This window comes from Alligator mississippiensis, chromosome 4 (genome assembly GCF_030867095.1).
Source record: "Alligator mississippiensis isolate rAllMis1 chromosome 4, rAllMis1, whole genome shotgun sequence".
Classification (NCBI taxonomy): domain Eukaryota; kingdom Metazoa; phylum Chordata; order Crocodylia; family Alligatoridae; genus Alligator; species Alligator mississippiensis.
This window is the reverse complement of record NC_081827.1, coordinates 150,326,132-150,349,947: the sequence shown is the minus strand read 5'-3', so window position 1 is coordinate 150,349,947 and position 23,816 is coordinate 150,326,132. Positions and strand designations below refer to the sequence as shown.

Here is a 23,816-nt window from a genome sequence, read left to right as displayed (position 1 = left end):
TAAAAGGATAGGGAAAGAGCTATTTCAGGCTGGATAAAAGATGGGTTTTTCTTTCCTGAAACTGGAACAAAACATAGGGTGCCTATACATGTACTCCAAGGTGCAGGGTAGGAGCAGCATTTTAATTGGAACAGCTCTTGGGAGCCGGTCAAAATTAAAATGCCATGTGTCTCATGTATTCAGCATCCCACACGTCCAAACTGCCGCAGGAGTGCTTTAACTAAAACTCAATTGATGAGTTTAGTTAAAGCCCCCACTGCCATTTTGAAACACAGGATGCTGAATACATGAGATGCTGCAGTGTGCTGGAGCGATCTAGTTTGAACCCTCCAGCAGACTTGCTTAATCGAGTCTGCCCCAACTCATTGATTCTTCTTTTTTCATATCACCATATTTTCTCATCCTCATGCAGGAGATGGACCATTGCTGAAGTATCTGATGCTCTGCAGGACCGGGGATGTGTGCTCCCAGCAGCTCTGCCTGCCTTTTATGCTCTAGGGAGCAGGGGAACAGACACAGATATTTATTAGAGAGGAAACCTCCCCAGGCACTTCCTGTCCCCTCCCCTGACTGATATAGTGCACTGGAGAAAGGGCTTGGAACATGCCCTCTTCATACTCAGATACACTCAAGCCATATATGATACTGAAGTGTAGGGATGATATGCCCAGGCCCTAAGCTCACACCCATATCGACACCTGCCTGAGGCTTTTCAGCAGCTGTTCGATGGGTTTTGAATGAAGTCCAGGACAACAGAGAGCGAGAGGCTGCTCTTACAGCTGGGGAAGGACAGTGCTACTTTATACAGTAGGCTCTGCCTCTCCCCAATCCAAATACACACTGTGTTGTGTTGGTTACCCTGGGGTTGCCCCTAGTGGAGTGTCCTCATGTTTGCTGAGGACAGGTCCATGCAGGAGCCACTTCAGGGGAGTGCCTTAGGCTAAAGCAGTGTCAGAGCTATTGACCTCATTAGATGTTTTTTTGCCCTCACCAGACTTTCCCTGCCACTGGCATACTGCCCCTCACTCCCTTGCTCTGAAGCTCTGCTTAGCATGGGTGTCTGCGGTGTGCTCAAGAAACAGTGCTCTGGTCCCCCAGGAACAACTGTTACTTGTTCAGATAAGGCTCCGTGACAGAGGCAAGTCCTGCATTATTGCAGTGCACTGACTGCCCTTTACCATGTATCCAATTATTTAGACATTTAAAGCATTTACACATGTGCTTGGGTTGTGGGGGGGGGGGGGTGGCACTTCAATTAGACTGGCTCTGAGAGCTGTTCTAATTAAAGCACCCGGAGCATCTCTTGTATCAGTGCCCCTGCCGTTCAGGATTGCAGCAGGATGCTTTATCTAAAGCTGATTGAATGAGCTTCAGATAAAGTGCCCTTCCACCATTTTGAAGCATGGGGACACTGATATATGAGATGCAGAAGGCTGCTGGAGCCCAGTAACTACCGCACTCCAGCAGACTCAATCAATCAAATCTGCTCGGATGCACTGTAATTACAGTGTTGGAACAGCCTCTCTGCTCATGTGGAGGCACCCTGACTTTACTTCTCTGAGTCTAGCATGTAGATAATATAACGTGGGATAATGAGTGCATTTCCCATCTCTCCTGGGCCCAGGTGACTCTGAATCCCTCAGACTGCTGAACGGAGAGAGCCGGTGCGATGGGCGAGTTGAGATTTCCCTCAGTGGTGCGTGGGGCAGAGTCCTGGATGATCAGTGGGACATAAATGATGCCAAAGTGGTGTGCAGGCAGCTCCAGTGTGGAGACGCAGAGAAAGCCTATAACCCCATGAAGTTGGAACGAGGGACAGGCCTTGTTGGGCTGAGACGTGTCCAGTGTACAGGAAATGAGTCTCGTCTGACACTGCAACAGGAGCCTGTCTGAGACAGAGCCGGCAGGAATCGCTGAAGATGTTGGTGCTGTTTGTTCAGGTGACTTGTCCTTAAAATCCTACAAACCTCTCTTCCCCGTGCAGTAGAAATGTGGCCATCCCAGAGCCTGTGCTGCCACCCCTTTTGCATCTGCATGACTTCACAGCACATAGGTATGGATCCCAGATCCAGACCCTGCCATAATCGTACAAAGGTGTTTCAGAAACTAACGGCAATTTTGACATATGGTTATTTTGTGTGCTGCCATGAGTGTTTCTTGCTGCTCTTTAGTTCCCTGCTTCATCACACACATGCACCATGGCACTCATATAGCCATTAGTTTCTGAAACCCCCTCATAGATGACATGTAGGTATTATATTCCACGGAAATCTTTAGTAAAAGGTGAAAGATTTATGCGATCTGAAGAGAAACCGAAGTATTATATACCAGAAAAATAACAGTATTTTATACTCCATAGATTCTGCCTGTCATAACCAAATGAGTTGAGTGCCCCTGTCACAATAGAACTGCCCTGAATACCCGCAGTTACTTTCAAATTTGGTCACGTTCCGCCTCATTAGTTATTCCTACCTAGCAGTCTGTTATTGGCCTCTCCTGACATTTAAAAGTTCATGCAACTTCCGCCCAAGTTGGAGACCTCTGAGCACGTGGCAGAGTAACTAGGGAGAACTCTGTAGCGCGATCGAGGAAACTTGGCGGACTGATGACCCACCAATATCTCCCCGTCACCGGGTCCTTGACGTCCCCCCCCCCCCCCCCCCGTTTCCTGCAGGTTCCTTTTCATTCGTAAACTCGTTAGCTCGTAACTCGTTAGCATCCGTGACAACGCAGGCAAGCTACCTCGAGGCCTGCGCTGCCATTCCACGCGGCGTAAGTAAAAGCAATCTTTTAAAACCAGTAAGCTGTCTCGCCTCTCCATCGCAGGCCCGCCTGACGTCCGATTAAATTAGCGATCCTCTGGTCGGCTCCGGCCGCCTGAGACATGGTGTCATGAACAGGATCCAAGGGCACGGAGGTGGAGAAGATTCTAATTGAGTGTTGCCCCTGGTGCACGGGGGGGCACCATGTAGCTGACTCGAACGAGCTATGGGCCCACATTGCATACCACCAAGCGGGTGGGTCGACCGAACGGCTCATCAGCAGCTACCTTTCGCTAAAAGGGGAAGAAGGAGTTTCGAACGAATGGGAGGTGAACCTTCACCCCGGGGTGTTTGGGTGCGCGGTGAGCAATGAGCGGGTCCGATTCAGACCCAAGACAAAGTAGGCACCCTGTCCCTTGCTGGAGTAAAACTGACGGGCGTAGCAGACTCAACTCTCGCCCAAGAGTACGCTCGCTGTAAAAGGTGTGTGAGAGAGGGCGGAGAACCGACACCAGTTGACCGATTCAGTACCCCAACCCTAGCGCTCGGGTCAAGGGGGCACAAGCTGCTTTCGGATCTCCGGGAAAAATTGTAGTCAGAGGACTGTAGTGGCGCGGTGGACAGGCCCAAAGTGGGACAAGGGGAAAATGTTGAACATAACGTTCCGCACTACTACAACCTTGCTGCGGGAAAATGCCAATTTAGAGGTTCAACTGCTCACAGCCACCCAGACGGCTAAGGAGGTGGCAGTAAAGAAAAGCTCTGAACCATCAGAGAACCCCGAGCCACCGCCATTCCAAGATGGCGCCGGGGAAAAAGAAGAGCGCGTGAAAAGTCTTGGGGAAGAAGGGGCGGTCGCGCGGTCCTCGGCCCCGCCCCTCGGAGTGGCACCAAAAGAAATCCCACCCCCTGACGTAGCGCGAATTAGGGAACCGCCCCCTTATGAGGGAGAGAAGTTATACTCAGTGCTCCCGCCCGACGAGCCAACGCCCCTCCCAACTGAGGTCCACCTGATAGCGCTAGTCAAGCAAGTTACAGACGCGCAGGGTGCGACCCGCATCACCACTACATGCCGCACCCACATGTGGGGGGAGTGCAAGAATTGTACAAAGAATCAAAACTGAAGCCTGAAGAGACCCTGGCTATGTGGTTAGGACGCATAGTAGTAGAATTTGGGTCGGACTTGCTGGACCTGGAGGAGGCTGACTTCCTAACCTACCAAGCTTTGTGGAGTGGAGGGCATGCCACAGACCTAGAGGTGGTAGCGAATAATGCTCGATGGCCCATCCCACTCCCAGCGCTTGTTGCAGGCCAAGTTAGCTACAAATTCCACGCGTGGCACAACGGCCGCCCACCAAAGGTCAGCGCGGAACAACTCCTGCTGGCCATAATTGGGGTATCATATGCCTCTTGGAACCCCAGCGTACACCAGTTGGGACTGACACGGGCTCAGTGCAGAGGAGGGTGGCCTCACCGTCATCTATGGAACCCTGAGACTGTTCCTGCAACCCTTAACAGCATAGAAGCCTGCATAGAGGTCTATGGGAGAGACGACGCCACAATGCTTCAACTTCTCTTCAACCCGATGAACGGGCAGCAGGCGGGAAACCTCCTGAGCCACCTCCCATGGTTGCAAGCCCTTATGAAGCCGTCCGCGAGAGTCTCCAGTAACTCAGAACACTGACCCTCGGTGTACCCCATCAAAGCCCAAAGACCGAGGCGTTATGAGCCCTACGCCCCACGAGAATCGCAACCGTTGCCGCAATGAATGCCTGAGGAGAGGGCCATGTTCGGGTTCCTCCTACACTGCTCTGGGCTTACGAAGCGACAGTTGCGCATCCTGGGGGATGAGGGCCAATGGAACCTAGCAAATGAACTGGGCTTCAGGTTTGATGCATAGGAAGAAATGATAACCGATTACCAACCCTGGCTCATCGCAACTGGCTAGCTCGCCGCCTTATTGTTCTCCCAGTTTCCTTTTTCCTTTTGTTTGTTTGTTTGTTTGTCTGTTTGTTCCCTTTCAGGCTCGACGGTGACAAAGCGGTAATCTGTAACTGCCCGATCACGAGAACCACATCACTCTATTCCTGCTGTTACCGACAGGTTCCTCGGCGAACGGGAGCTAACTTCGAAACCTCCAACTCGGTTCTGAACCTTCTATCATTCTGGGCCAAGGCCATAACTAATGGCTCATCACAAAATTGTCTTGTATATACTTGTTTTGTTTTGTTTTGTTTTGTTTGTTCAAAACTTTACGCAGTGAAGCCAAGCCATAATGTTTTGAGTGGGAAGGATAACTCACTTAACGGAGCAGTCCAGGTTGTTTGGCATGCTGACTGTAACCAGATTATGCAAGCTCTGAATTACTGAAAGAGAACAGCATTGGTGATCTGAAGGTTTGGGGGATTTCGCAGAAAGGTCGGGTATAGACAGAAGAAATGAGAGAGAGAGATTATTGTATGTCGTAGGTGGATGGAGGGCAGGAAGTGTTTAGTGTCAAGTTGTTGAGAAGAAAAGCAGGTAGTGATGCATGACAAGGTTGATGTGTTTTGCAAAGAAATGAGGAAAGGCCGCTTAATAATAATTATGGTTAAATTGGTAATGACGGTACAGAAAATCAGTGTTCTAAGAGCTACGATTTAAAACGAGTATAATAAGAGCATAATGAGGTTACCCCAGTAAACAAATATGTCTTCGTGTGTATATATGTATATATATGTGTATATATGCGTATGTGTATGTGTGTGAGTGTGTGTTTATATATCAGACGATTATAGAAACCCTCCGTATAGGGGGCATTAATCTAATACCCCGCTCTCAGTTACCTTGGAAAATCGAATTAGAAGAATATTACTTAAAATTAAGGGTAACAATTTGCTGCGTTTAGGTTAATTCAATTGTCAACGTTTTAATTACCTTGTGTTTACCATTAATCGCGATAATCATTGTTGTGTATATAAATCGTTGTATTTTATAGTTTGTTAAAAAGTAACTTGTTAAACTGTCCACTTTTGTATATATATGTATATCCATGTGTTATGCTAAATCTTGTAACAGTAACGAGTTCCTGGACGAAAATTGCCTGTAACCTAATTCCTTTGTCTATTGTGACATGGTCAAGGGGGCATGTCATAACCAAATGAGTTGAGTGCCCCTGTCACAATAGAACTGCCCTGAATAACCGCAGTTACTTTCAAATTTGGTCACGTTCTGCCTCATTAGTTATTCCTACCTAGCAGTCCGTTATTGGCCTCTCCGGACATATAAAAGTTCATGAAACTTACGCCCAAGTCAGAGACCTCTGAGCACGTGGCAGAGTAACTAGGGAGAACTCTGTAGCGCGATCGAGGAAACTTGGAGGACCGATCACTCACCAATATCTCCCCGTCACTGGGTCCTTGAGGTACCCCCCCCCCCCATTTCCTGCAGGTTCCTTTTCGTTCATAAACTCGTTAGCTCGTAACTCGTTAGCATCCATGACAATGCAGGCAAGCTACCTCGAGGCCTGCGCTGCCATTCCACGCGGCGTAAGTAAAAGCAATCTTTTAAAACCAGTAAGCTGTCTCACCTCTCCATTGCCGGCCCGCCTGACATCCGAGTAAATTAGTGATCCTATGGTCGGCTCCAGCCACCCGAGATACTGCCCAAATTGTCGTACTAGCAAAGCCCCAGAGAAACTGAGGCTCTCACTAACAAATGCTGCTCTCTCAGGTCAGTTAAAACACATCCTGCAATAAGACCACCTTTTGGACACAAGGTCAACATCGATACAAGCAAGAGCATGTTTTCATCAGTATGAATAGCCTCGCTATGGGGGCTGGCCAGCAGACAGTCTGCACGCTGAGGCAGCCTGTGCCCCAGCCAGCCAGGGAGCGGCACGTGGAGATGGGAACAGGCAGCCCAGGGCTCCCTGCTTCTCTTCTCCATGAGCTGTTGGAGTCCGTGCATTGAGGCATCCTGCACCCCAGCCAGCAGCGAAGCAGGCAGCCCTGGGCTGGTGCTCCCCTTTCTCCATGCACCTCAGCACTTGGATTCACCGATGAAGCAGCAGGAGCCCCTGTACTGAGGCACCCTGTGCCCCAGCCACCCAATGGAGCAGGGGGCTGGGGCACAGTGTGCCTTGAGATGCGGGGACAGCCAGGGCAGTGTTGGGCTCTGTGGCCCCTGCCTCCACCCTGCCAGACCTCCTGGCCCTCTGGCCTCCTCAGTGCCCTGATCCTGGCCCCTGACAGCACTCAAGGCAGCCACACATGCCCCTCAGGCACTAATGGGACCTCCAAAACCTCCCCTGTAGTCCCAAACCCAAACCACTGCTTTAACTACCACAAAGGAGTGAGCCCCCTGCTTATACCACAGAACAAACCCTGTGATGGCTCCCAATATAAACGACAATGTGCTGGCTATATGAAAGAGCCTTCCAGTAACCTGGGCTCTATCCTGTCCTAGCAAGAGTGCCTTACTGGTAGCTCAAAGCAGCTTCCGAGTCCAGCCAGCACTCCCCGGCAGCCTTCCTGCTTGGCATCTCGTACCTGGATGCTTACAGCCCCCCCACACTGACTGCCTGCTCTCTGGCACTGGCTATTTGTGCCCCGTAAGCCCTGCCCACCTGCAACCTCTCCAGCTGTTCCCTTCCTGAGCCTAAGGGCCTGCCTGCTTTCCCAGCTAAGGCTACGTGCAGCCTTCTCTCCTCCTGCAGCGACAGCCCCATGCAGGCCCTCTGGCCCAGGAAGACAAAAGGCTGCCGGAGCTGTTTTCTCCAGCACTCTGTTTCCTCAATCATTTTCCATCAATATAAACAAAGCCTATGGCTTTTGTGGTCATTTTCCTAAGGGATAGTGATGTCCCCAGACACTATTGACAATTCTGATCTAAAATCTGTTTGAAAGGAAGGGCATGCTCAGGAAACCCTTATTGCTATCACTAAATCTCACCCACTGGTGAGGTCCCGTCAGGGTTGTTGTGCTAAATAAGACATTCAGGAGTAGATCCTTTTCTTACATGATGGAAATCAGGGACTCTTTAAGAGGCTCCATCATTCCCTTAATCTACACATCTCTTGTCTTCTCTATGATTCCTAAAGCATTAGTGTTTCAGTCCATGCAGCATCAACACTGATTTGATGATAAACTTCTCTTTCTGCTTCACCTTTACCCATTAATATCTAGGATTTCTCCTTGCAGGAAGCAGGCAGATCAGACTGGTGAATGGGACAGGTTGCTGCGCTGGCAGAGTGGAGATTTACTACCAGGGCACCTGGGGGACTGTCTGTGGTGATTCCTGGGACCAAACAGACTCCGACGTTGTGTGCAAACAGCTGGGATGTGGACACTCCATCAAGGCAGATGCCTCCGCTCATTATGGAAAAGGCTCAGGACAGATCTGGCTGGATGATGTGAACTGCTCTGGGAATGAATCCAAGCTCTGGGAGTGCCCTTCCAGGGGCTGGGGGCAGCACGACTGCAGACACAAGGAGGATGCAGGAGTGTTCTGCTCAGGTCTGTTCTGTGACTGCTGTTTTGAAACTGGGTACCACGGATATAAGAGAGGGAAACTAATATTTGAGGAGAGAGCTAAGGATGCTAGGGACCTCTCCAGGGTTGTCTCGGACTCTCTTCTTCCTCCTTTCATACCAGGATCACTTAACTACATACATAGTCATCATGGGTGCCTCTGGACGTGCAGGGAGGCTGCTCTTATGTGCTGTAATTACAGCACATTGGAGCAGACTCAATTAATCAAGTCTGCTGAAAAGTGCTAATTAGCATGCCTCCAGCAGCCTCCTCATCTCAAGTCTCAGTGTCCCTGTTCTTCAAAAGGGCACTTTAACTACAGCTCATTGAATTAGCTTTAGTTAAAGCACCCATGCTACCATTTTGAAGTGCAGAGACGCTGATACATGAGATGCTGTGGGCATTTTTATTAGACTGGCTCCTAAGTTCCGCTTTAATTAATGCACCCCAAGGCCACTCTGGAGCCTGTATAAAAATGCACAATAGTGCTACTCATCTGTTCCTACAGGCAGGTCTGGGAGAAATCATTGGCTTTCTCTGGTGTTAGAAAGAGCAGTATCACATGTAAACGTTAGGAAATGACCACTTTCCACGTGTGAACTTTGTATTTCTAATTCCCTGGCACTGCCTCAAAAGACTCACTTATCCTTGGAGCTATTCTCTGCAGCACATATACATCTGAGTGCACAGGACTGTCAGACCTCATCATAATGGTGTTACTCATTAGTTCCTAGCTGGGGTGTGAGAGAAAACATTAGCTGTCCCTACTCTTAGAAACAGTACTGACCTGGGAATCTGCCTGGCTTGTGTGTCGGAGGACATCTGACCAGGAGCCAGGGCACATCAGAATAGAGTCAAACCCTCTATGAGACTGGCTTTCTTTTAAATCACTCCTGCAGGCCTGGCATTGGCTGCAGGGTGGGGCCAACCCAGCGCAGCACATCTCTTTAATCTCTTCCTCGACAAGGGCTAGACAGTCCACACCCTCACAGGCAGCTACTGTTGCTCATCTCTTTCTGCTTCTATATATTGAGAAATGGTGCCTTTCCATAAGTGACCCTTGTATTTATAATTGCCCAGCACTGCCTCAAAGATTCACTGATCTTTGGAGTTATTGTGTGCAGTATTTATCCACAGCAGTGCCCAGGACTGTCAGTGCTGTCTGGGATTTCACTCCAGATGATATCAAATCCCACCACTGGACCTCCTTGTTGTGCATTTCCTTCCAGAATTCATGGATCTGAGGCTGGTGAACGGCGGTGACTGTGCTGGGCGATTGGAGATTTTCTACAATGGATCATGGGGAAGCATTTGCTCCAATCAGATGACTCCAGTCACTGTGACAATTGTATGCAAACAGCTGGGCTGTGGAGATGAAGGAGACATTGCTGAAGACTTTACATATGGACAAGGTTCTGGCCACAGATGGTTGGATCATGTTCAGTGCCTTGAGCTTCACAATTCCCTTTGGCAGTGTCCGTCGAAGCCATGGAACCCCCTGTCGTGTGCTAATCGGGGAGAAGAGACCCACATTAGGTGTACTGGTAATGATGATGTTTCTTGCCCACAAACATGTATGAAAGCACACATAGGTGTACTTGTACATGTATGTACACACACCTGCATTATATTTTTGATTCACTGAAGTTCTATAATAGAAATATTCCCTTTTCAGTACAGACAGTTCTATATTCCCCAAAATGGCAGAAAAGATTCTTATTCTCTCTTTCACAGAGTCCTGTGTGCATCTGTGTGGCTATTGGACATGCATTTCCCATCTCTGTTTCTATGAACACCTCTGTATGTACACACACGCATGAACGTATAAGGGGTGTGCATGTCAAAGATGGTGTGAGGTCTGAATTCTGTTTTTCAGCCCAAATCAAAGGACATAATTTTGGTGTATAAGCTGTCCATGTGGTTGGTTCTTAAGTAAAAATCTTTACATTCAAATCTCTTTGTAAGGGAATGCAGTTACCAGTCACAGGCTGAAGTACAGTGCATCAGGTGTCCATAGAGCAAGGATTCTCCACCAGGGATCTGGGGCAACCTGAGCTGCCACAAGAGCCTTGGAGGGTGCTGTGACATTTGAAGAGATAAGCAGTTGCAGGAACGTAAGTGCAGGCGTGGGCTTGTCCCTGACCAGCTGGTGCATCAGATGTTCTGTGTGGCCCCTCTCAAGGAGGTTAGCATTGTAGTAAATAAATGAGCTTTTGATATAATGTGCCACTCAATTCACCAACACTATAGAGGGTGTCTCGACTTAAATGAACGGTACCTTAACTGTAAAAAGAATGAAAACCACTGCCATGGAGCAACACAGCTGGAATTGAAATTCAGGGATGTTGCACACCCACTGTATGTTAAACACACTTAAAATTCATATTTATATAATGATAATATCATAATTGAGAGTACTGCTAACTTCTGCTCTCCCTCATAATGTACACACTAACCAGCCCATTCACAGCCTGTGTTTTTTTAAACTAGGAAGCAAAGAGAAAACAACTCCGGCACAGTCTGCCGAGTGTCCAAACTCCACAAGCTGCACAGGTACCTCTGCCCTTTTCTGAATCTCCTCCTTTTGCTCTCAGGCCTTACCCATCTCCCAAGTAAGACAGTTTCTGCTTTTCCCAGACAAGGAGAAGCTGCGTGTCGTTGGAGGAAAGAACGGATGCTCGGGGAGAGTGGAGGTTTGGCACCGCGGCTCCTGGGGAACTGTGTGTGATGACTCCTGGGACATGGCGGATGCTGCTGTTGTGTACAAACAACTGGGCTGTGGAGCTGCTGAATCTGCTCTGAGTGAGGCAGAATTTGGGCAGGGGACTGACCCCATCTGGCTGGACCAGCTGAACTGCAAGGGGACAGAGTCGTCTCTGTGGGACTGTTGCGCCGAGCCCTGGGGTAACAATGAGTGTCACCATAAGGAAGATGCTGCTGTGATCTGCACCAGTGAGTGACAGTGTCTATCATCCATGATGCAGGTTTGGAGGTGGGCTGGGGAAGGTATTTCATTGGCTAGATCCTGCTGTCCATCCACAGACCTGGAGCCATCTTCTCAATGCAGGAAATCATGGCTGGGATGGGAAAGGCTTTGTGGGCTGTGGTTTTGAAGGCATCAGCCCCCATAGCACCAGCCTCCATACAAACAATGTCCACTGTATTGGTGTGCTACTCATCTGCCAGCCACAGGGCCCTATGTCCATACCATACAGCCCTGCCCTGCTGGGAGCTGCTGCACAAGAACACCAGTGCACCCTAGTTCTGACATGCAACTGCCCTCAAACTAACACACAGAGACTGATGACCAACTGTGCAGCTTATTATTCCAACCCAGTGCTTGGGGAGCAGCACATGAACCCTCCTTAGTAGAGACATGAAACACAATGAAAGCTTTAACCAACATATGATATAACCTCTCCCATGGGAGAGAGGCATGGGGCTCTTCTTGCTCACCAGCCTCTCCGCTGGACTCACCTTGTCTTTCATAGATTTCATAGATTTCATAGACATTAGGGCTGGAAGGGACCTCAGAAGATCATCGAGTCCAGCCCCCTGCCCAAAGGGCAGGAAGTCAGCTGGGGTCATAGGATCCCAGCAAGATAAGCATCCAGTTTCGTCTTGAAGGTGTTCAATGAAGGCGCTTGAACCACCTCCGGTGGCAGGCTGTTCCAGACCTTGGCGGCTCGGACAGTAAAGAAATTCTTCCTTATGTCCAGCCTGAAACGGTCTTGTAGTAGTTTGTGACCATTCAAGCTCGTCATCCCTTGGGGCGCTCTGGTGAACAAACGTTCCCCAAGATACTGGTGGTCACCTCTGATAAACTTATAGGTGGCCATCAGATCACCCCTGAGCCTCCGCTTTTCCAGGCTAAAGAGCCCCAGGGCTCTCAGCCTGTCATCGTAGGGTCTGCTTCCCTGACCTCTGATCATGCGCGTGGCTCTTCTCTGGACTCTCTCAAGCTTCTCCACATCCTTCTTGAATTGTGGAGCCCAAAACTGGACGCAGTACTCCATCTGCGGCCTCATTAAGGCCGAGTACAATGGGAGAATGACATCCCGGGATTTGCTTGAGAAGCATCTATGGATGCAAGCCAGCGTTTTGGTCGCTTTACTAGCCGCAGCATCTCACTGCAGGCTCATGTTCATCTTGTGGTCAATGATGATCCCCAAGTCTCTTTCTTCTATAGTGCTAGCCAACATACCACTGCCGAGCCTATAAGGATGCTGCAGGTTTTTCCTCCCAAGGTGGAGAACCTTGCATTTATCGGCGTTGAAGACCATCAGATTCTCGTCCGCCCACTTGCTGAGCCTGTCCAGGTCAGCCTGGATCACCCGCCTATCTTCTGGTGTGGATGCTTTGCCCCAAAGTTTGGTGTCATCGGCAAACTTGGCCAGTCCGCTTCTGACTCCAGTGTCCACATCATTAATGAAGATGTTGAACAGTATGGGTCCAAGGACAGAGCCTTGGGGGACCCCACTGGTCACAGGACACCATAATAGGTGACTCCCATCAATTACTACCCTCTGGGTCCGACCATGGAGCCAGTTTTCCAGCCAGTGGATCGTGGAGGACCCAAGGTGACAATTGGCCAGTTTCTCCAAGAGGTGATCATGGGAAACCAGATTGAAGGCTTTTTTGAAGTCAAGATCTATGACATCAATCTCTTCTCCCTTGTCCAGGTGATAGGTCACCTGGTCGTAGAAGGAAATGAGATTGGTCAAGCAAGACCTACCCGCAACAAACCCGTGCTGGCTATCCCTTAAGATGTTGGCGTCGGCCAGTCCATTTAGGATGGCCTCTTTAATAAACTTTTCTAAGATCTTCCCCGGAATAGAAGTCAGGCTGATGGGCCTATAGTTAGCCAGATCCACTTTCCTCCCTTTCTTGAAGATAGGCACCACATTGGCCCTCTTCCAGTCTTCGGGCACTACACCAGAGCGCCAAGAGTTTTCAAATATCCACGCTAGAGGCTGGGCTATGATGCTCGCCAGCTCCTTGAGTACCCTGGGGTGAAGATTGTCAGGGCCGGCTGACTTGAAGGTATCCAGCTTCTCAAGATGTTCCTTCACAAAGTCAGCATTAATGGAGGGCAGGGGATCACCCTCACCCGGACTTCCCTGTGCCGTAGCGGGCATGGGCGTCCCATGGGGCTGATGAAAGACCGACACAAAGTACCTATTTAATAGGTTGGCTTTTTCCTGGGCGTCAGTTGTCAGTTGCCCCATCTGGTTCAGCAGGGGTCCAATGTTGCCCCTGCTTTTCCTCCGGCTCCCCACATATCTGAAAAAGGACTTTTTATTGTCCTTGATGCTCAAAGCTAGCTGGAGTTCAGTTGCAGCCTTGGCTTTCCTGGTATGCTCCCTGCAGGACCGGACCAGTGCAGAATAATCCTCCTTGGAGGTAACTCCCATCCTCCATCCTTTGTAGGCCTTTCTTTTTAGCCTCAGGAGGTCTGCTGGGTCCCTGGAGAGCCAGGGGGGCTGCTGTGCCCTCTTGCTGCCTTTTCTCTGAGATGGAATAGACTTAGCTTGTGCATTGAGGATCGCTCCCTTGAGGAGCAACCACTCTTCTTGAACTCCCCTCTCCCTGTGGTCACAGTTCCTTAGGGCCTCACTGACAAGCCTCCTGAGCTTGTCAAAGTCGGCTTTCCTGAAGTCAAGGACTTCCGTGTTGCTGACTGACTTGCCAGCTTTTCGGCGGATGGTGAAGGTGATCAGCTCGTGGTCGCTGTCTCCTAGCTTCCCATCAATCACTAGGTCACTGACTAGGTCATCCCCAGTAGCCAGTACCAGGTCGAGCAGCGCTTTGCCTCTCATTGGCCCATAGACTTCTTGAGTCAGGTAGAGGTCATCCACGCATGAGAGGAAGCTTTGCGACCACTCAGATTTTGCTGAGCGATCCTCCCACGAGATGTCCGGGTAATTGAAGTCACCCATGACAACCATGGTCCTGGAGCAAGCCGCCTCAGCCAGTTCCCGGGCAAACTCCTGGTCAAGCTCAGGACTTTGGGTGCGAGGTCTGTAGTAGACTCCCACCATTGCATCCCCTGTGCTGTGTTCCCCACGGATTTTAACCCAGAGGGTCTCCATTCATCCACCCTGGTCGCCAATATCAGCTTGCAGAGACGTGTAGCTTTCCTTAACATAGAAAGCTACACCCCCGTCCCTTTTCTCTACACGATCCCTCCTGTACAGGGTATAGCCATCTATACCCGTGGTCCAGTCATGGGTGGAGTCCCACCAGGTCTCCATTATCCCTATGACATCATAATTATTTGCATTGAGCAGGAGGATGAGTTCCTCATGCTTATTCCCCAAGCTCCTGGCATTTGTGTACAGGCAAGCAAGTGCCCCCTGGGGGGTTCCTTCCTTGCCCACAGATTTTGCCAGGGCTGGGGTAGGGGTAGGCTCCCTTAAGTGCCTTGACCTGCTGGCTTTGCAAGGATTGCTCAGCGGGCCAGCAGTGGCAGTAGTGCCCCCGTCCCCCAGCGGGCTTAGTTTAAAGCCCGGTGGAGCAGGTCAGCCAGTCTGGCTGAGAAGAGCCTCCTCCCTAGAGGAGAGAGGTGGAGGCCATCTCTTCCCAGCAGCTCGCTGCCTTTCTCGCCAAAGAGCGGGCTGTGGTTATGAAAGCCAAAGCCTTCCCGACGGCACCAGCACCGCAGTCTTTGGTTGACCACGTGGATCCTCCTCTCCCTCCTTGGCCCATAGCCTGAGACTGGGAGGATCGACGAGAACACCACCTGTGCCCCCAGACCCTTTAGCCCCACTCCCAAATCCCTGTAGTGCCTCATGACCTGGCTGGGAGCGCTCCGAGCCATGTAGTACATAACTTGTATATAACATGTAGTGCATAACTTTCAAGACATATCCTCAACCATGACCTACAGTTTAGCCTTTGGGTTTTTTTTCCTCATGGTAAAAGGGTTGCAAACTCAGCAGGGGTCCCATGGATTTCTGGGCCCTGGTAAAGTGTACCTGTTCCCACCACCCCTCTCACCCCAATGCTTGGGCCCTGCATACACACACACACACACACACACACACACACACACACACACACACACACACACACACACACACACACACCTATCAACCAATTCCCAAGAAGCAACCTTTAAATACCGTTTCTAAGTCAACATCCAGCACTGTTCTCATGACCAATATTTTCTGTAATGGGCATCTCCCTCAATATGCTGGGGGATGTGCCCAGCAGCACCCACATCACTTGCCCCTGTGCACAGCATGAGTTCCAAGAGTAACCAGCTACCTGCTTGCCTGGTTTGGGGGGGATCCCAGCCTGTTCTGGATCCCCATGGATTGCAGTCCTGCTAAACCCTGCTTTTACCTCCCCATTACCCAGAACTCTTCCTGCCAGCTAGGTGCCAGCAACCCCATAGGGCACAATTCAGCAAGATTTTGAGGCTGCAGGCCCCATTCACCCAGTTTGCGGGCATTAGGATCCAGTCGCTACTTGTGCTCTCCCTTGCGGTTGGACAGGGAAAGCAACTGATGCCAAATCCCCCCAACTCCGAATGCTGCCATGTTCACAGGCAGTATCAAATGGCTCCTTCAGCTGGATCCACCACACTGGCCATAGATTGCCAACATCCACCCTAGGAAATCTTCCCTGAACTCAAGGGAACACTGTCAGTAGTCCCTGCCAAACCAGTCCTAGGGATCATGGAGCACAGAAAGATAGCACAGGCATTACTGAATTAGCAGTTGCTTTCACAGTCGCATCTGCAAGTTGGAAGCCATAGTCTTGCGGTTCAGCCAGTCCACAGGTGATGCCAGTGGTGAAAGCCCTCCACAATCTTCAAATGCTCCAGGCCTAAGGGCAAGGATACTACTTTCCCCCATGGGGCTGCTGTCCTGAGCTACTCACACCTCATCTCTCAGTAAAAGCAGTGGAGCACACTAGCATCAGGCCAGATACAGTGGCATCACATGCCTTTCTGCCGTGTCCCAGTAGAAAGGCAGGACGCTGTAGCCCTGCACAGGTTGTCAAGGACAGTGCGAGCATGATCTCCAGGATGCTCAAGGTCATGCAGGCTTGGCTGTCCCAGAAAAAGAGAGCAACAGAGGCCAGCAATGAGATGGTGACCTCACTCAATGACCTAGCAAGGTCATTACTAGTTCTTGCTACAGGTCACCTGCAGATGTCACTGTGGCCAACACTCATGCTCTCCCTAAAGCAAGCTCTACCTGCTGAGGCTGAACGTAAATCTCCATCCCTACCACCTAGGTATGCAGTCTCTAGAAGTAACGAGATCTGAATGCTCATCAGTGGCTTTGGCATGAGCCCAAACTAAGGGGATGCATGTTAAAGAACCAACAGCAGAGCGGTAGATATGGAGGAGGTAGAAATGGCAATTGCCAGAGTCTATCATTTGCTAAGGATTTGACAAACACTCCCTTGTATTATGCACCCACCTTGTTTCAATGGTGCTGCTCCCAGGGCACACTGCTTGAAGCAGAGATCTGCCATTAATAAAGGAGGTGCCAGGAAAAGATGGAAGAGGTGCCAGGAAAACTGGTTGAAGATTGTATCCCTTCTCTATGCAATTCGACCCATGACCTTTCCAAGAGTATTTTCCAAGTTGCCTTTTAGTTTGGAGAGGCAGCCAGATGGACTGGATCTAGACGTGCACACTGAGGACCACTAGCACATGCGCACAATTGTGCTTCTTAGTGCAGCAACTAAAGTTTGGACACTCTGTTTTCCACCTTTTCTGAGCCCCTGTCATCTCAAGCATGACTCACTGTGCTGCAGTGGCAGTGGTCAGCAACTGCTGGGTAAAATTGATGTGTGTGTGTGTGTGTGTGTGTGTGAGTGTGTGTGTGTGTGTGTGTGTGTGTGTGTGTGTGTGTGTGTGTGTGTGTGTTGGTGGGGACGGGGGGTAAGAAGGAGGGTGTGAGGGGATCCTTTAGTGTGAGTACAGAAGAAAGCTTTAACTCCCACTTCTGAACCTAGGAAGATGCCTTGTTCATAACATCCTGTGTCAGGGTCTATACATTGAGATTCTCCTCCCTCACTCGAAGGGAGGGGGATGTGCAGAGCAGAGAGAGTTACTGGGTCTGGTAGTGTACTGCTTAGCAAGTTCATGACAGCTGCATTACTAGATGAGATATAATCTGCGGAGAAATAACAGGAGGGAGGAAAACCACTTTCTTCGTGGATTGGGCCTTCCTCAAGGAAGCTCATATTTCATTTTGACAAACTGCTGCATGCTGTGGTTTCTTCAGCCGCAGCCTGCACATTCAGGGACTTAATCTACAAATCTTAGTGAGAGAAAGTGTGTTGGGGAGTTTATATTTAATGCCTGAAACACTATGTCTGGAGCATTTGATTGCACTTGTGTCATTTAACAGATTCCCCTATATGTGTGTGTGGGCACTGTCCAACTATTCTTGTTAATAGACATTCACAGATAATAATGCAGTAGTGCCAAAAGACATACTGTGAACCTTGACCATTTGAACAGGGGGTAACATGTTTGATTATGGAGACAGCATCTTCCTCATAGACGGTTATCATGAGAGAAACGGAAGGCTCTGTAACCATTTCAAACCCATGTTGTGATTTCTGTTTAAGGAGAGTTTCAGAAAAAGACCAGAAGTATAGTCCTTAGGTATAGGTACCTTATGATTGCAGGAGTCATATGTACGGTGTAGATTGGTGATATCCCCTCAAATGTTGACAGGTGAGATACTGGCAAGTGGTGCACTATGCAGAATTTGACTACTTAACCTCAAAGATTTGACTGGCCCAGAATAATGATGCTGTTTACAATAACTGAAATAAGCCATTTCTTTCCTGTGACACATACAGTCTGGGTATGTCTACATGTTCACTAATGCACAGTAAGCTTACTGTGCAGTAAAATAAGGCACAGTAAAGTGCACCAAGGAAAATGTATGCATGTGCCCCCAGTCAGTAGTGGGGGAGTTGAATTGGAGCTTTCTCAAGGTTGGCAGTTCAAATCCACTCTTCCCCTGATCAATGCAGGCTAAGCCAAACCCAGGTCCCTCCTCTCCCTTCTCCCCACTCCCATGAGGCAGACAGCACTAGGGGCAGAGCTGGGCCACATCAGCCCAACCCTGATCAGGCAAAAGTTAGTGAAGGCATTCCACTTTGGAGGGCATTCATTTCAACAGACAGATAATGAGGGTTAATTTATTATGCAATCTGGCACTTTTAAAGTGCTCTGCAGTTGTGCACTTTTGTTAGGGGAAGGCTGTAGAGCACTTTCAAGGAGTTGATTATGTGACAAATGTCACTTCTGTCTGTGCTCTAAGTTTAAATGTAATCTGAATCAGAATTGTACTCATCATTTCCTCCTTCCCTTTCCCACCCTGAAGCACCAGCCCTACCTATGACCCTCACCCTGATGTCTGCCTGGCTCCTTTCTCCCCTTGACAGTGCCCATTTAGTGCTGCCAGAAAAGAAACCTGAATGGTGGCACTATGACATCACAGATCATTCAGAAGGCTGCTCCCTGAAGTACCACCTAGGCACTGTATTGATGAGCTGAAATAGTTGGTATTGGGCAAAGATCTAATCTGAGCCAGGCAGTATACAGGGATCCACAGTGCAATTCCCAGGCCTCACTCCTACCAAGAAAACATAGCTCCTGATCTAAAGGAGCTGCATAACTGATTACCCTTTTTGTACACCAAGTCAAGATACAATCAGATTTCCCAATGATCCTCCATTCCCTCTTAGCTGGTAAAGCATTACTACCACACAAGTCACAAAACGAGACAAGAGACAAGTCTATAACTCAATCTTTTATTGATTCCACCCCAAAACATAAGAATAAGCACTTGTCTCTATTCCTATCTAGCTACCTGCAACAGTACAATACAGTGTCTCACCCCTACTGACTGGGGGAGACAAAGTCGTGAGAAGGAAACTGGTATGCAGGCTGGCAGCAGGTTGTCTTGACTTTGCAGATGTCTTCTCAAGGATTCTCCCCATTTACACCTGTAATTGGGCCCCTACCCCATTACTAGAATGGGAAGGGGTCCAGGCACCTCTGGCCCATTCCTCCACCTTCGTTGCCCCATCAACATTTCTACACTTTTTCCTTCCTTACCTTGATGAGTGTTTAGCAGTGTTCCCTTCCCTGCTAGAGGTGCTTTCGCCTTTCCCCTCACCTCCTTCCACATCATCTTGGTGCTCTCTCTGTCTGGGCCCCAGTAGTGACCCTAGACTAGAGCCAAACCTACAGGCAGTGGGGGCCTGCAGGAATATGGCAACTGTATCAATAGTTTAATGGCCCAGGGAGGGGAAGGGGAGGAGTCGTGTGACTCAGATGGACCTGCATAAGCCCAGGCCTGGGACCAGAAAAGCAGTCTGGCTGCGGAAGCTGTTGGGGATGGAGCCCTCTGTGCTTGGCATGAGCGCTGGAGCCCACACTATAGAGAGGACTCTGGAGGCATCCCTGAGGGAAGGGAAGATAGGAGCCTGCATAGGAAGAAAATTAAGTACTCAAGACACTTTCTGTTGTGTTTTTGTTGTTCTCTGTGAAGCGCACTGCCAAGCTGGGTGGTGAACTCTATGCAGGACATTACTTTGAATGAGGACAAGTGATTTCATTTTGCGAGGGTGGACTTCAGTTGCCTCTTTCCCCCTGGAGGGCTAAGTTGTGGTTGTAGGGATGGAGGAGGCCACAGAAATTGCTGACAGAGGGCATCCCAAAATTCAGGTTGCGCTGTGTGGAAATTGAGGTCACGGAGTGTGGCTAGAGTGTGTCCTGTAGCCACAGGAGGCCAAATTTGACTGAATTGTGAGACAGGAGGTGTCCAGGGGTCCTGAGCTGCCCATGTACTGGATAGTGCAGGCGCTAGAACCTGAGGTTAAGAGGAGTGACCCGATCTGCGCCAGGAGCTTGTGTCTCTGAACAGTGGCTCCCAGGCCAGAGGGGTCAGCAAGAGTAAAATTGGGATGAGGCTGAGGGGGGAGCCTTGGGAACCTCTCTTCCAAATGCATGCCTTGCCCTCCCCTGTATGGCTTCCCCTCCTAATGTCAACAGAAAGGCATGGTGGATGAGACTACTGGATGGGGAGAGGCCATAGGGTGTAAGCACTAGTAGGCCCCTAGTAGTACCCTGTGGCAACACTTGCAAGTAGCCTGCAACACCCAGTATGGAAATGCGGGATATTTAAATAAGTGTTCTGGTTGGTGTCATTCTGATTGCTTTGTTTCACTGAAACTTGGAGAACTGGACAGAACCAGTGTTATTGTAGACTTGGAAGATGCCAATTAGCTGGGGTCTGTTCTTGAGAAAAATACAGTCCTGGGTGGGAGAAATTCTTATCTCTTTTCCTCACCACCACAAAACGCTCCTCGCCATGTCCTGTTTCTTTCACTTCACTGACTAGGCCACGTCTAAAGTCTGAAAAGATTCACTCTGGAAACAGGCTTTCTAGTCTGCTCGGGACACATTTCTGCAGTTTACCATAAGTCCCTTGGAAGTGGCCAAGGTTGACAGCAGGTGAACACATTATTGCAGTAGGATTCTGCCTGCATACAACACGATTGTTATAACAAGGCAAAACATCAGCTGTTACTTTTAGATCCTGTTACACACTTTTTTCAAAAGCAACTGCTCATTCTCCGCCTAGTCTAATATTAGTGGCTTGATAAACAGATTCTTATTCTACTTTCCCAGGCTACTGGTTATAATTTAACAATAACCTTATTGACTGATTGTACATAAGCTTAAGCATGTCTCAGTCATAACTCAGGCTTTTACTAGCGGTCTGCACTAGTTCGTGTGGTCTGTCAGTCATTGACCATGTCTACAGCCTACACTGTGGCCCCTTTGGATGGTTTGGTTCCATCAGTGGGAGTAAAATAGGCAAATACCCTTGTGGGAGTAAGCGGTGACTGACTCAGTCACCTCTGATGTCACAGGACCTCACAGTCCTCTTCAATACTGCAGGAGCTGGGAGTTGGGGTGGAAGAACAGTGTTAAGCTATTTTGACGTTCTCATTTCCTGACTGTCACCACAACCATTAGGGATCATTGTGGTGATGCCCAGAAGTCTCCCTGGCAGATTGGATGTAGATTTCTAAATGTATCATGTCACAGAAGAGCAGAGAAATGCCATCCACCTGAGCATTCAGCCTCTCTCCCCTCAGCCAGCAAGAACCTGCCTCTCCACCTGGGCTATCTCTGCTCCTGCTTGCCAACGTGACCCTGCATAGTTTGCTTCCCCTTCCGGCTCCTTGGCTACATTCAGATCTCTGCATCTGTTTCAATGTTTGCATTCATTAACAGGCGTATACGGCGACTGCGCTGACAGTGTCTGCTGGTTCCTGGCTGTTGGGTGCCCCGGTGCTGTTGCTCTCAGCCTGCCCTCCCGAGCTGAGTATCATGGACACTTGGGGCAGGAAGACTTTTTCATTCTTCCAAGGAAGGGATGGCCTCCTGGATCCAAGCTAAATGCATGTCCCCGATTATTCACTATTTCTGAGGCTCCATCAGAGAGACTTCATGAAGGGATGGAAAATCCTAGGAGATCCCTGGATGGGAGGTGGCACTGCACTCCACGCCATGTCAGTGCCAGCCCTCACCAGCAACACACAGTGTTGCCTACACAGATATTGCTGTTGTCCCATGTCTGAACCTCACCCTGCCAGCTGCAGAGCAGGAGGCTGTGGTTCTGCTCCCACTCCATCCCCCATGGTGTTGGGGGGGGGGGGAAGAAGTAGAGGGACATGAAATGACTCTGACCATCCACCACTTATTGCCCCTCAACTAGAGCTAGTGAGGGGTCATGACTGTTCCTTTGGGGGCTTCTCTTCCTGTCCATGAAGGGGCAGAAATAGGGAAGGAAATCTACCACAAACAAGACTCATCATTAGGGTGGCCATCTGTCTGGTTTTATAGAGGACAGTACAGTTTTATGGTCCCCTGTCCTCTGTCCTCTATTGTTATGAAACCAGATGCATATATGTCCTCTATTTTTCACCACTCAGCGCACCCTCCTCCCCCACGATCCTGCCACCAACACAGCTGCAGCCCCTGTGAGAGCTCCCCACTTGGCCCACTCCCACCACTGCTGACACAGCCATGGCCGCCTGCGGGAGCTCTCCATGCTCCGCCAGCCTTGGGAGGCTCACAACGTTCATGGTGGTGGGGACAATTGCACTACATGCAACTTTCCTCTGTTCTTGAGGTACCTTGATGGCCACCCTACTCGTCATTCAAGCAAGCCCCCTGGGGCCTTCTTCACTGGGCCTGGGCAACATGTTCCCCACAGGGTTTTTTTTTTTCCCATACCGCATCCGCGGTGTGTTAGGGAGCCTTCCGTGCAATGCGGCTTCCCAGCCCATCCTGGTGGAGGATTGTTTCACAGGCTGACAGTGATTGGATGGTCAGACCCTCCAGTGACTGAGCTCACAAACCACTTTTTGATGTCATGGAAACTTCATAGCTTTGGGATCTTCTGACCTGTAGGATTCCCTATTCAGACTGGTGGAAGTGGACAGAAACCAGTGGTGATCTCTACCTGCCAGAATGCCTAACAGATTTGAGCACTACAGCCTAAGTTTACCACCTCAGGCAACCCTATATACTGGGCAGGGTTCAGAGTCCCTGGGGTGTATTGCTAAATGTGTCATGGTACCAGTGATGTGCACACATAGGCTAAGCAGCAAAGAAAATCCTAACAGCCTGAACAGGAAGACCTTGGACATTCTTTTAACACTGTGCATCACAACGTGCAAAGGAAAGTCTGTCGAATACTACCGCCATCAAAGTACCATTAATGTTCCTGTTTACCCAGGAAGCCGAGAGCAGTGCTGATTTCCTGGAGGGACTGGGGTCATTTTCTTTTATTTTTTGATATAGCTGATCCCTGCAGCAAATCCCAGGTCCAAGCTTGTCATGGCATGGAGACATCTGGATCCAGGGTGCTCTGTGGGTTTGAGTTTTAGAGGTTCCTTTTTGTCACCTCTGTTTTTGCATACTGTTATGCCTCAGCTCTGTATTCTTGGGCAACCCTGGCACAGGATGCAGTCTGTCTGACTCACAAAAGACTCACCCCCCGCCCTCCCTCCCCTCCTCTACCTAAATGAAACTGATTAAGATGCAGTGAGAGACGCACCTAAGACCCTCAAAAGATAAGGGTGATAAGAGTGAAACAACTGCCCTAGCTCTCATTTACATCCAAGATGGAACCAGATGACCATTCATTTACATGAGAGATGGAGAACAGAAAGCCTGAAGCAGAGACTGCAGTGAATTCTGGGACCAGAGAAGCAGGAGAGCACTGCATGATGGGGAATCTGTGCTTCAAATGTTAATCAACCCATGTTCACACACACCCAGCTCAGCATTTATCAGACCAGTTCTAATCTGGATTTACTAAGGACTTTTCCCCCCTAGACACACACACACAGCTCTAAGTTTAATAGTCATCTTGGGCCGTACATTCCCCGGTCCCACTATGGGAGGCCTATTTAAACTTGATTGACTAAACTCGGTTGCCGGGTTAGGGAATGCTGAGGCAAGAGACTGAGTCAGAGG

At 49.5% G+C, this 23,816-nt stretch overlaps 1 protein-coding gene and 1 non-coding gene across 2 annotated transcripts in view; one reads left to right on the top strand and one right to left on the bottom strand.

Moving 5' to 3' along the window:
* The window catches only part of LOC132250067 (antigen WC1.1-like), a 56,894-nt gene extending 45,662 nt beyond the window's left edge, over positions 1–11,232 (top strand). Inside the window, exons 9-11 of the mRNA XM_059726231.1 lie at positions 7,943–8,257; positions 9,502–9,827; positions 10,918–11,232. Coding sequence (XP_059582214.1) covers positions 7,943–8,257; positions 9,502–9,827; positions 10,918–11,232 — 956 coding nt within the window. The remainder of the gene's footprint in view (positions 1–7,942; positions 8,258–9,501; positions 9,828–10,917) is intronic.
* On the bottom strand, positions 2,204–2,321 carry LOC132250482 (U5 spliceosomal RNA). The gene has a single exon (XR_009462205.1). It is a non-coding gene; the product is annotated as a U5 spliceosomal RNA (small nuclear RNA).
* Positions 11,233–23,816: the final 12,584 nt, after the last annotated feature.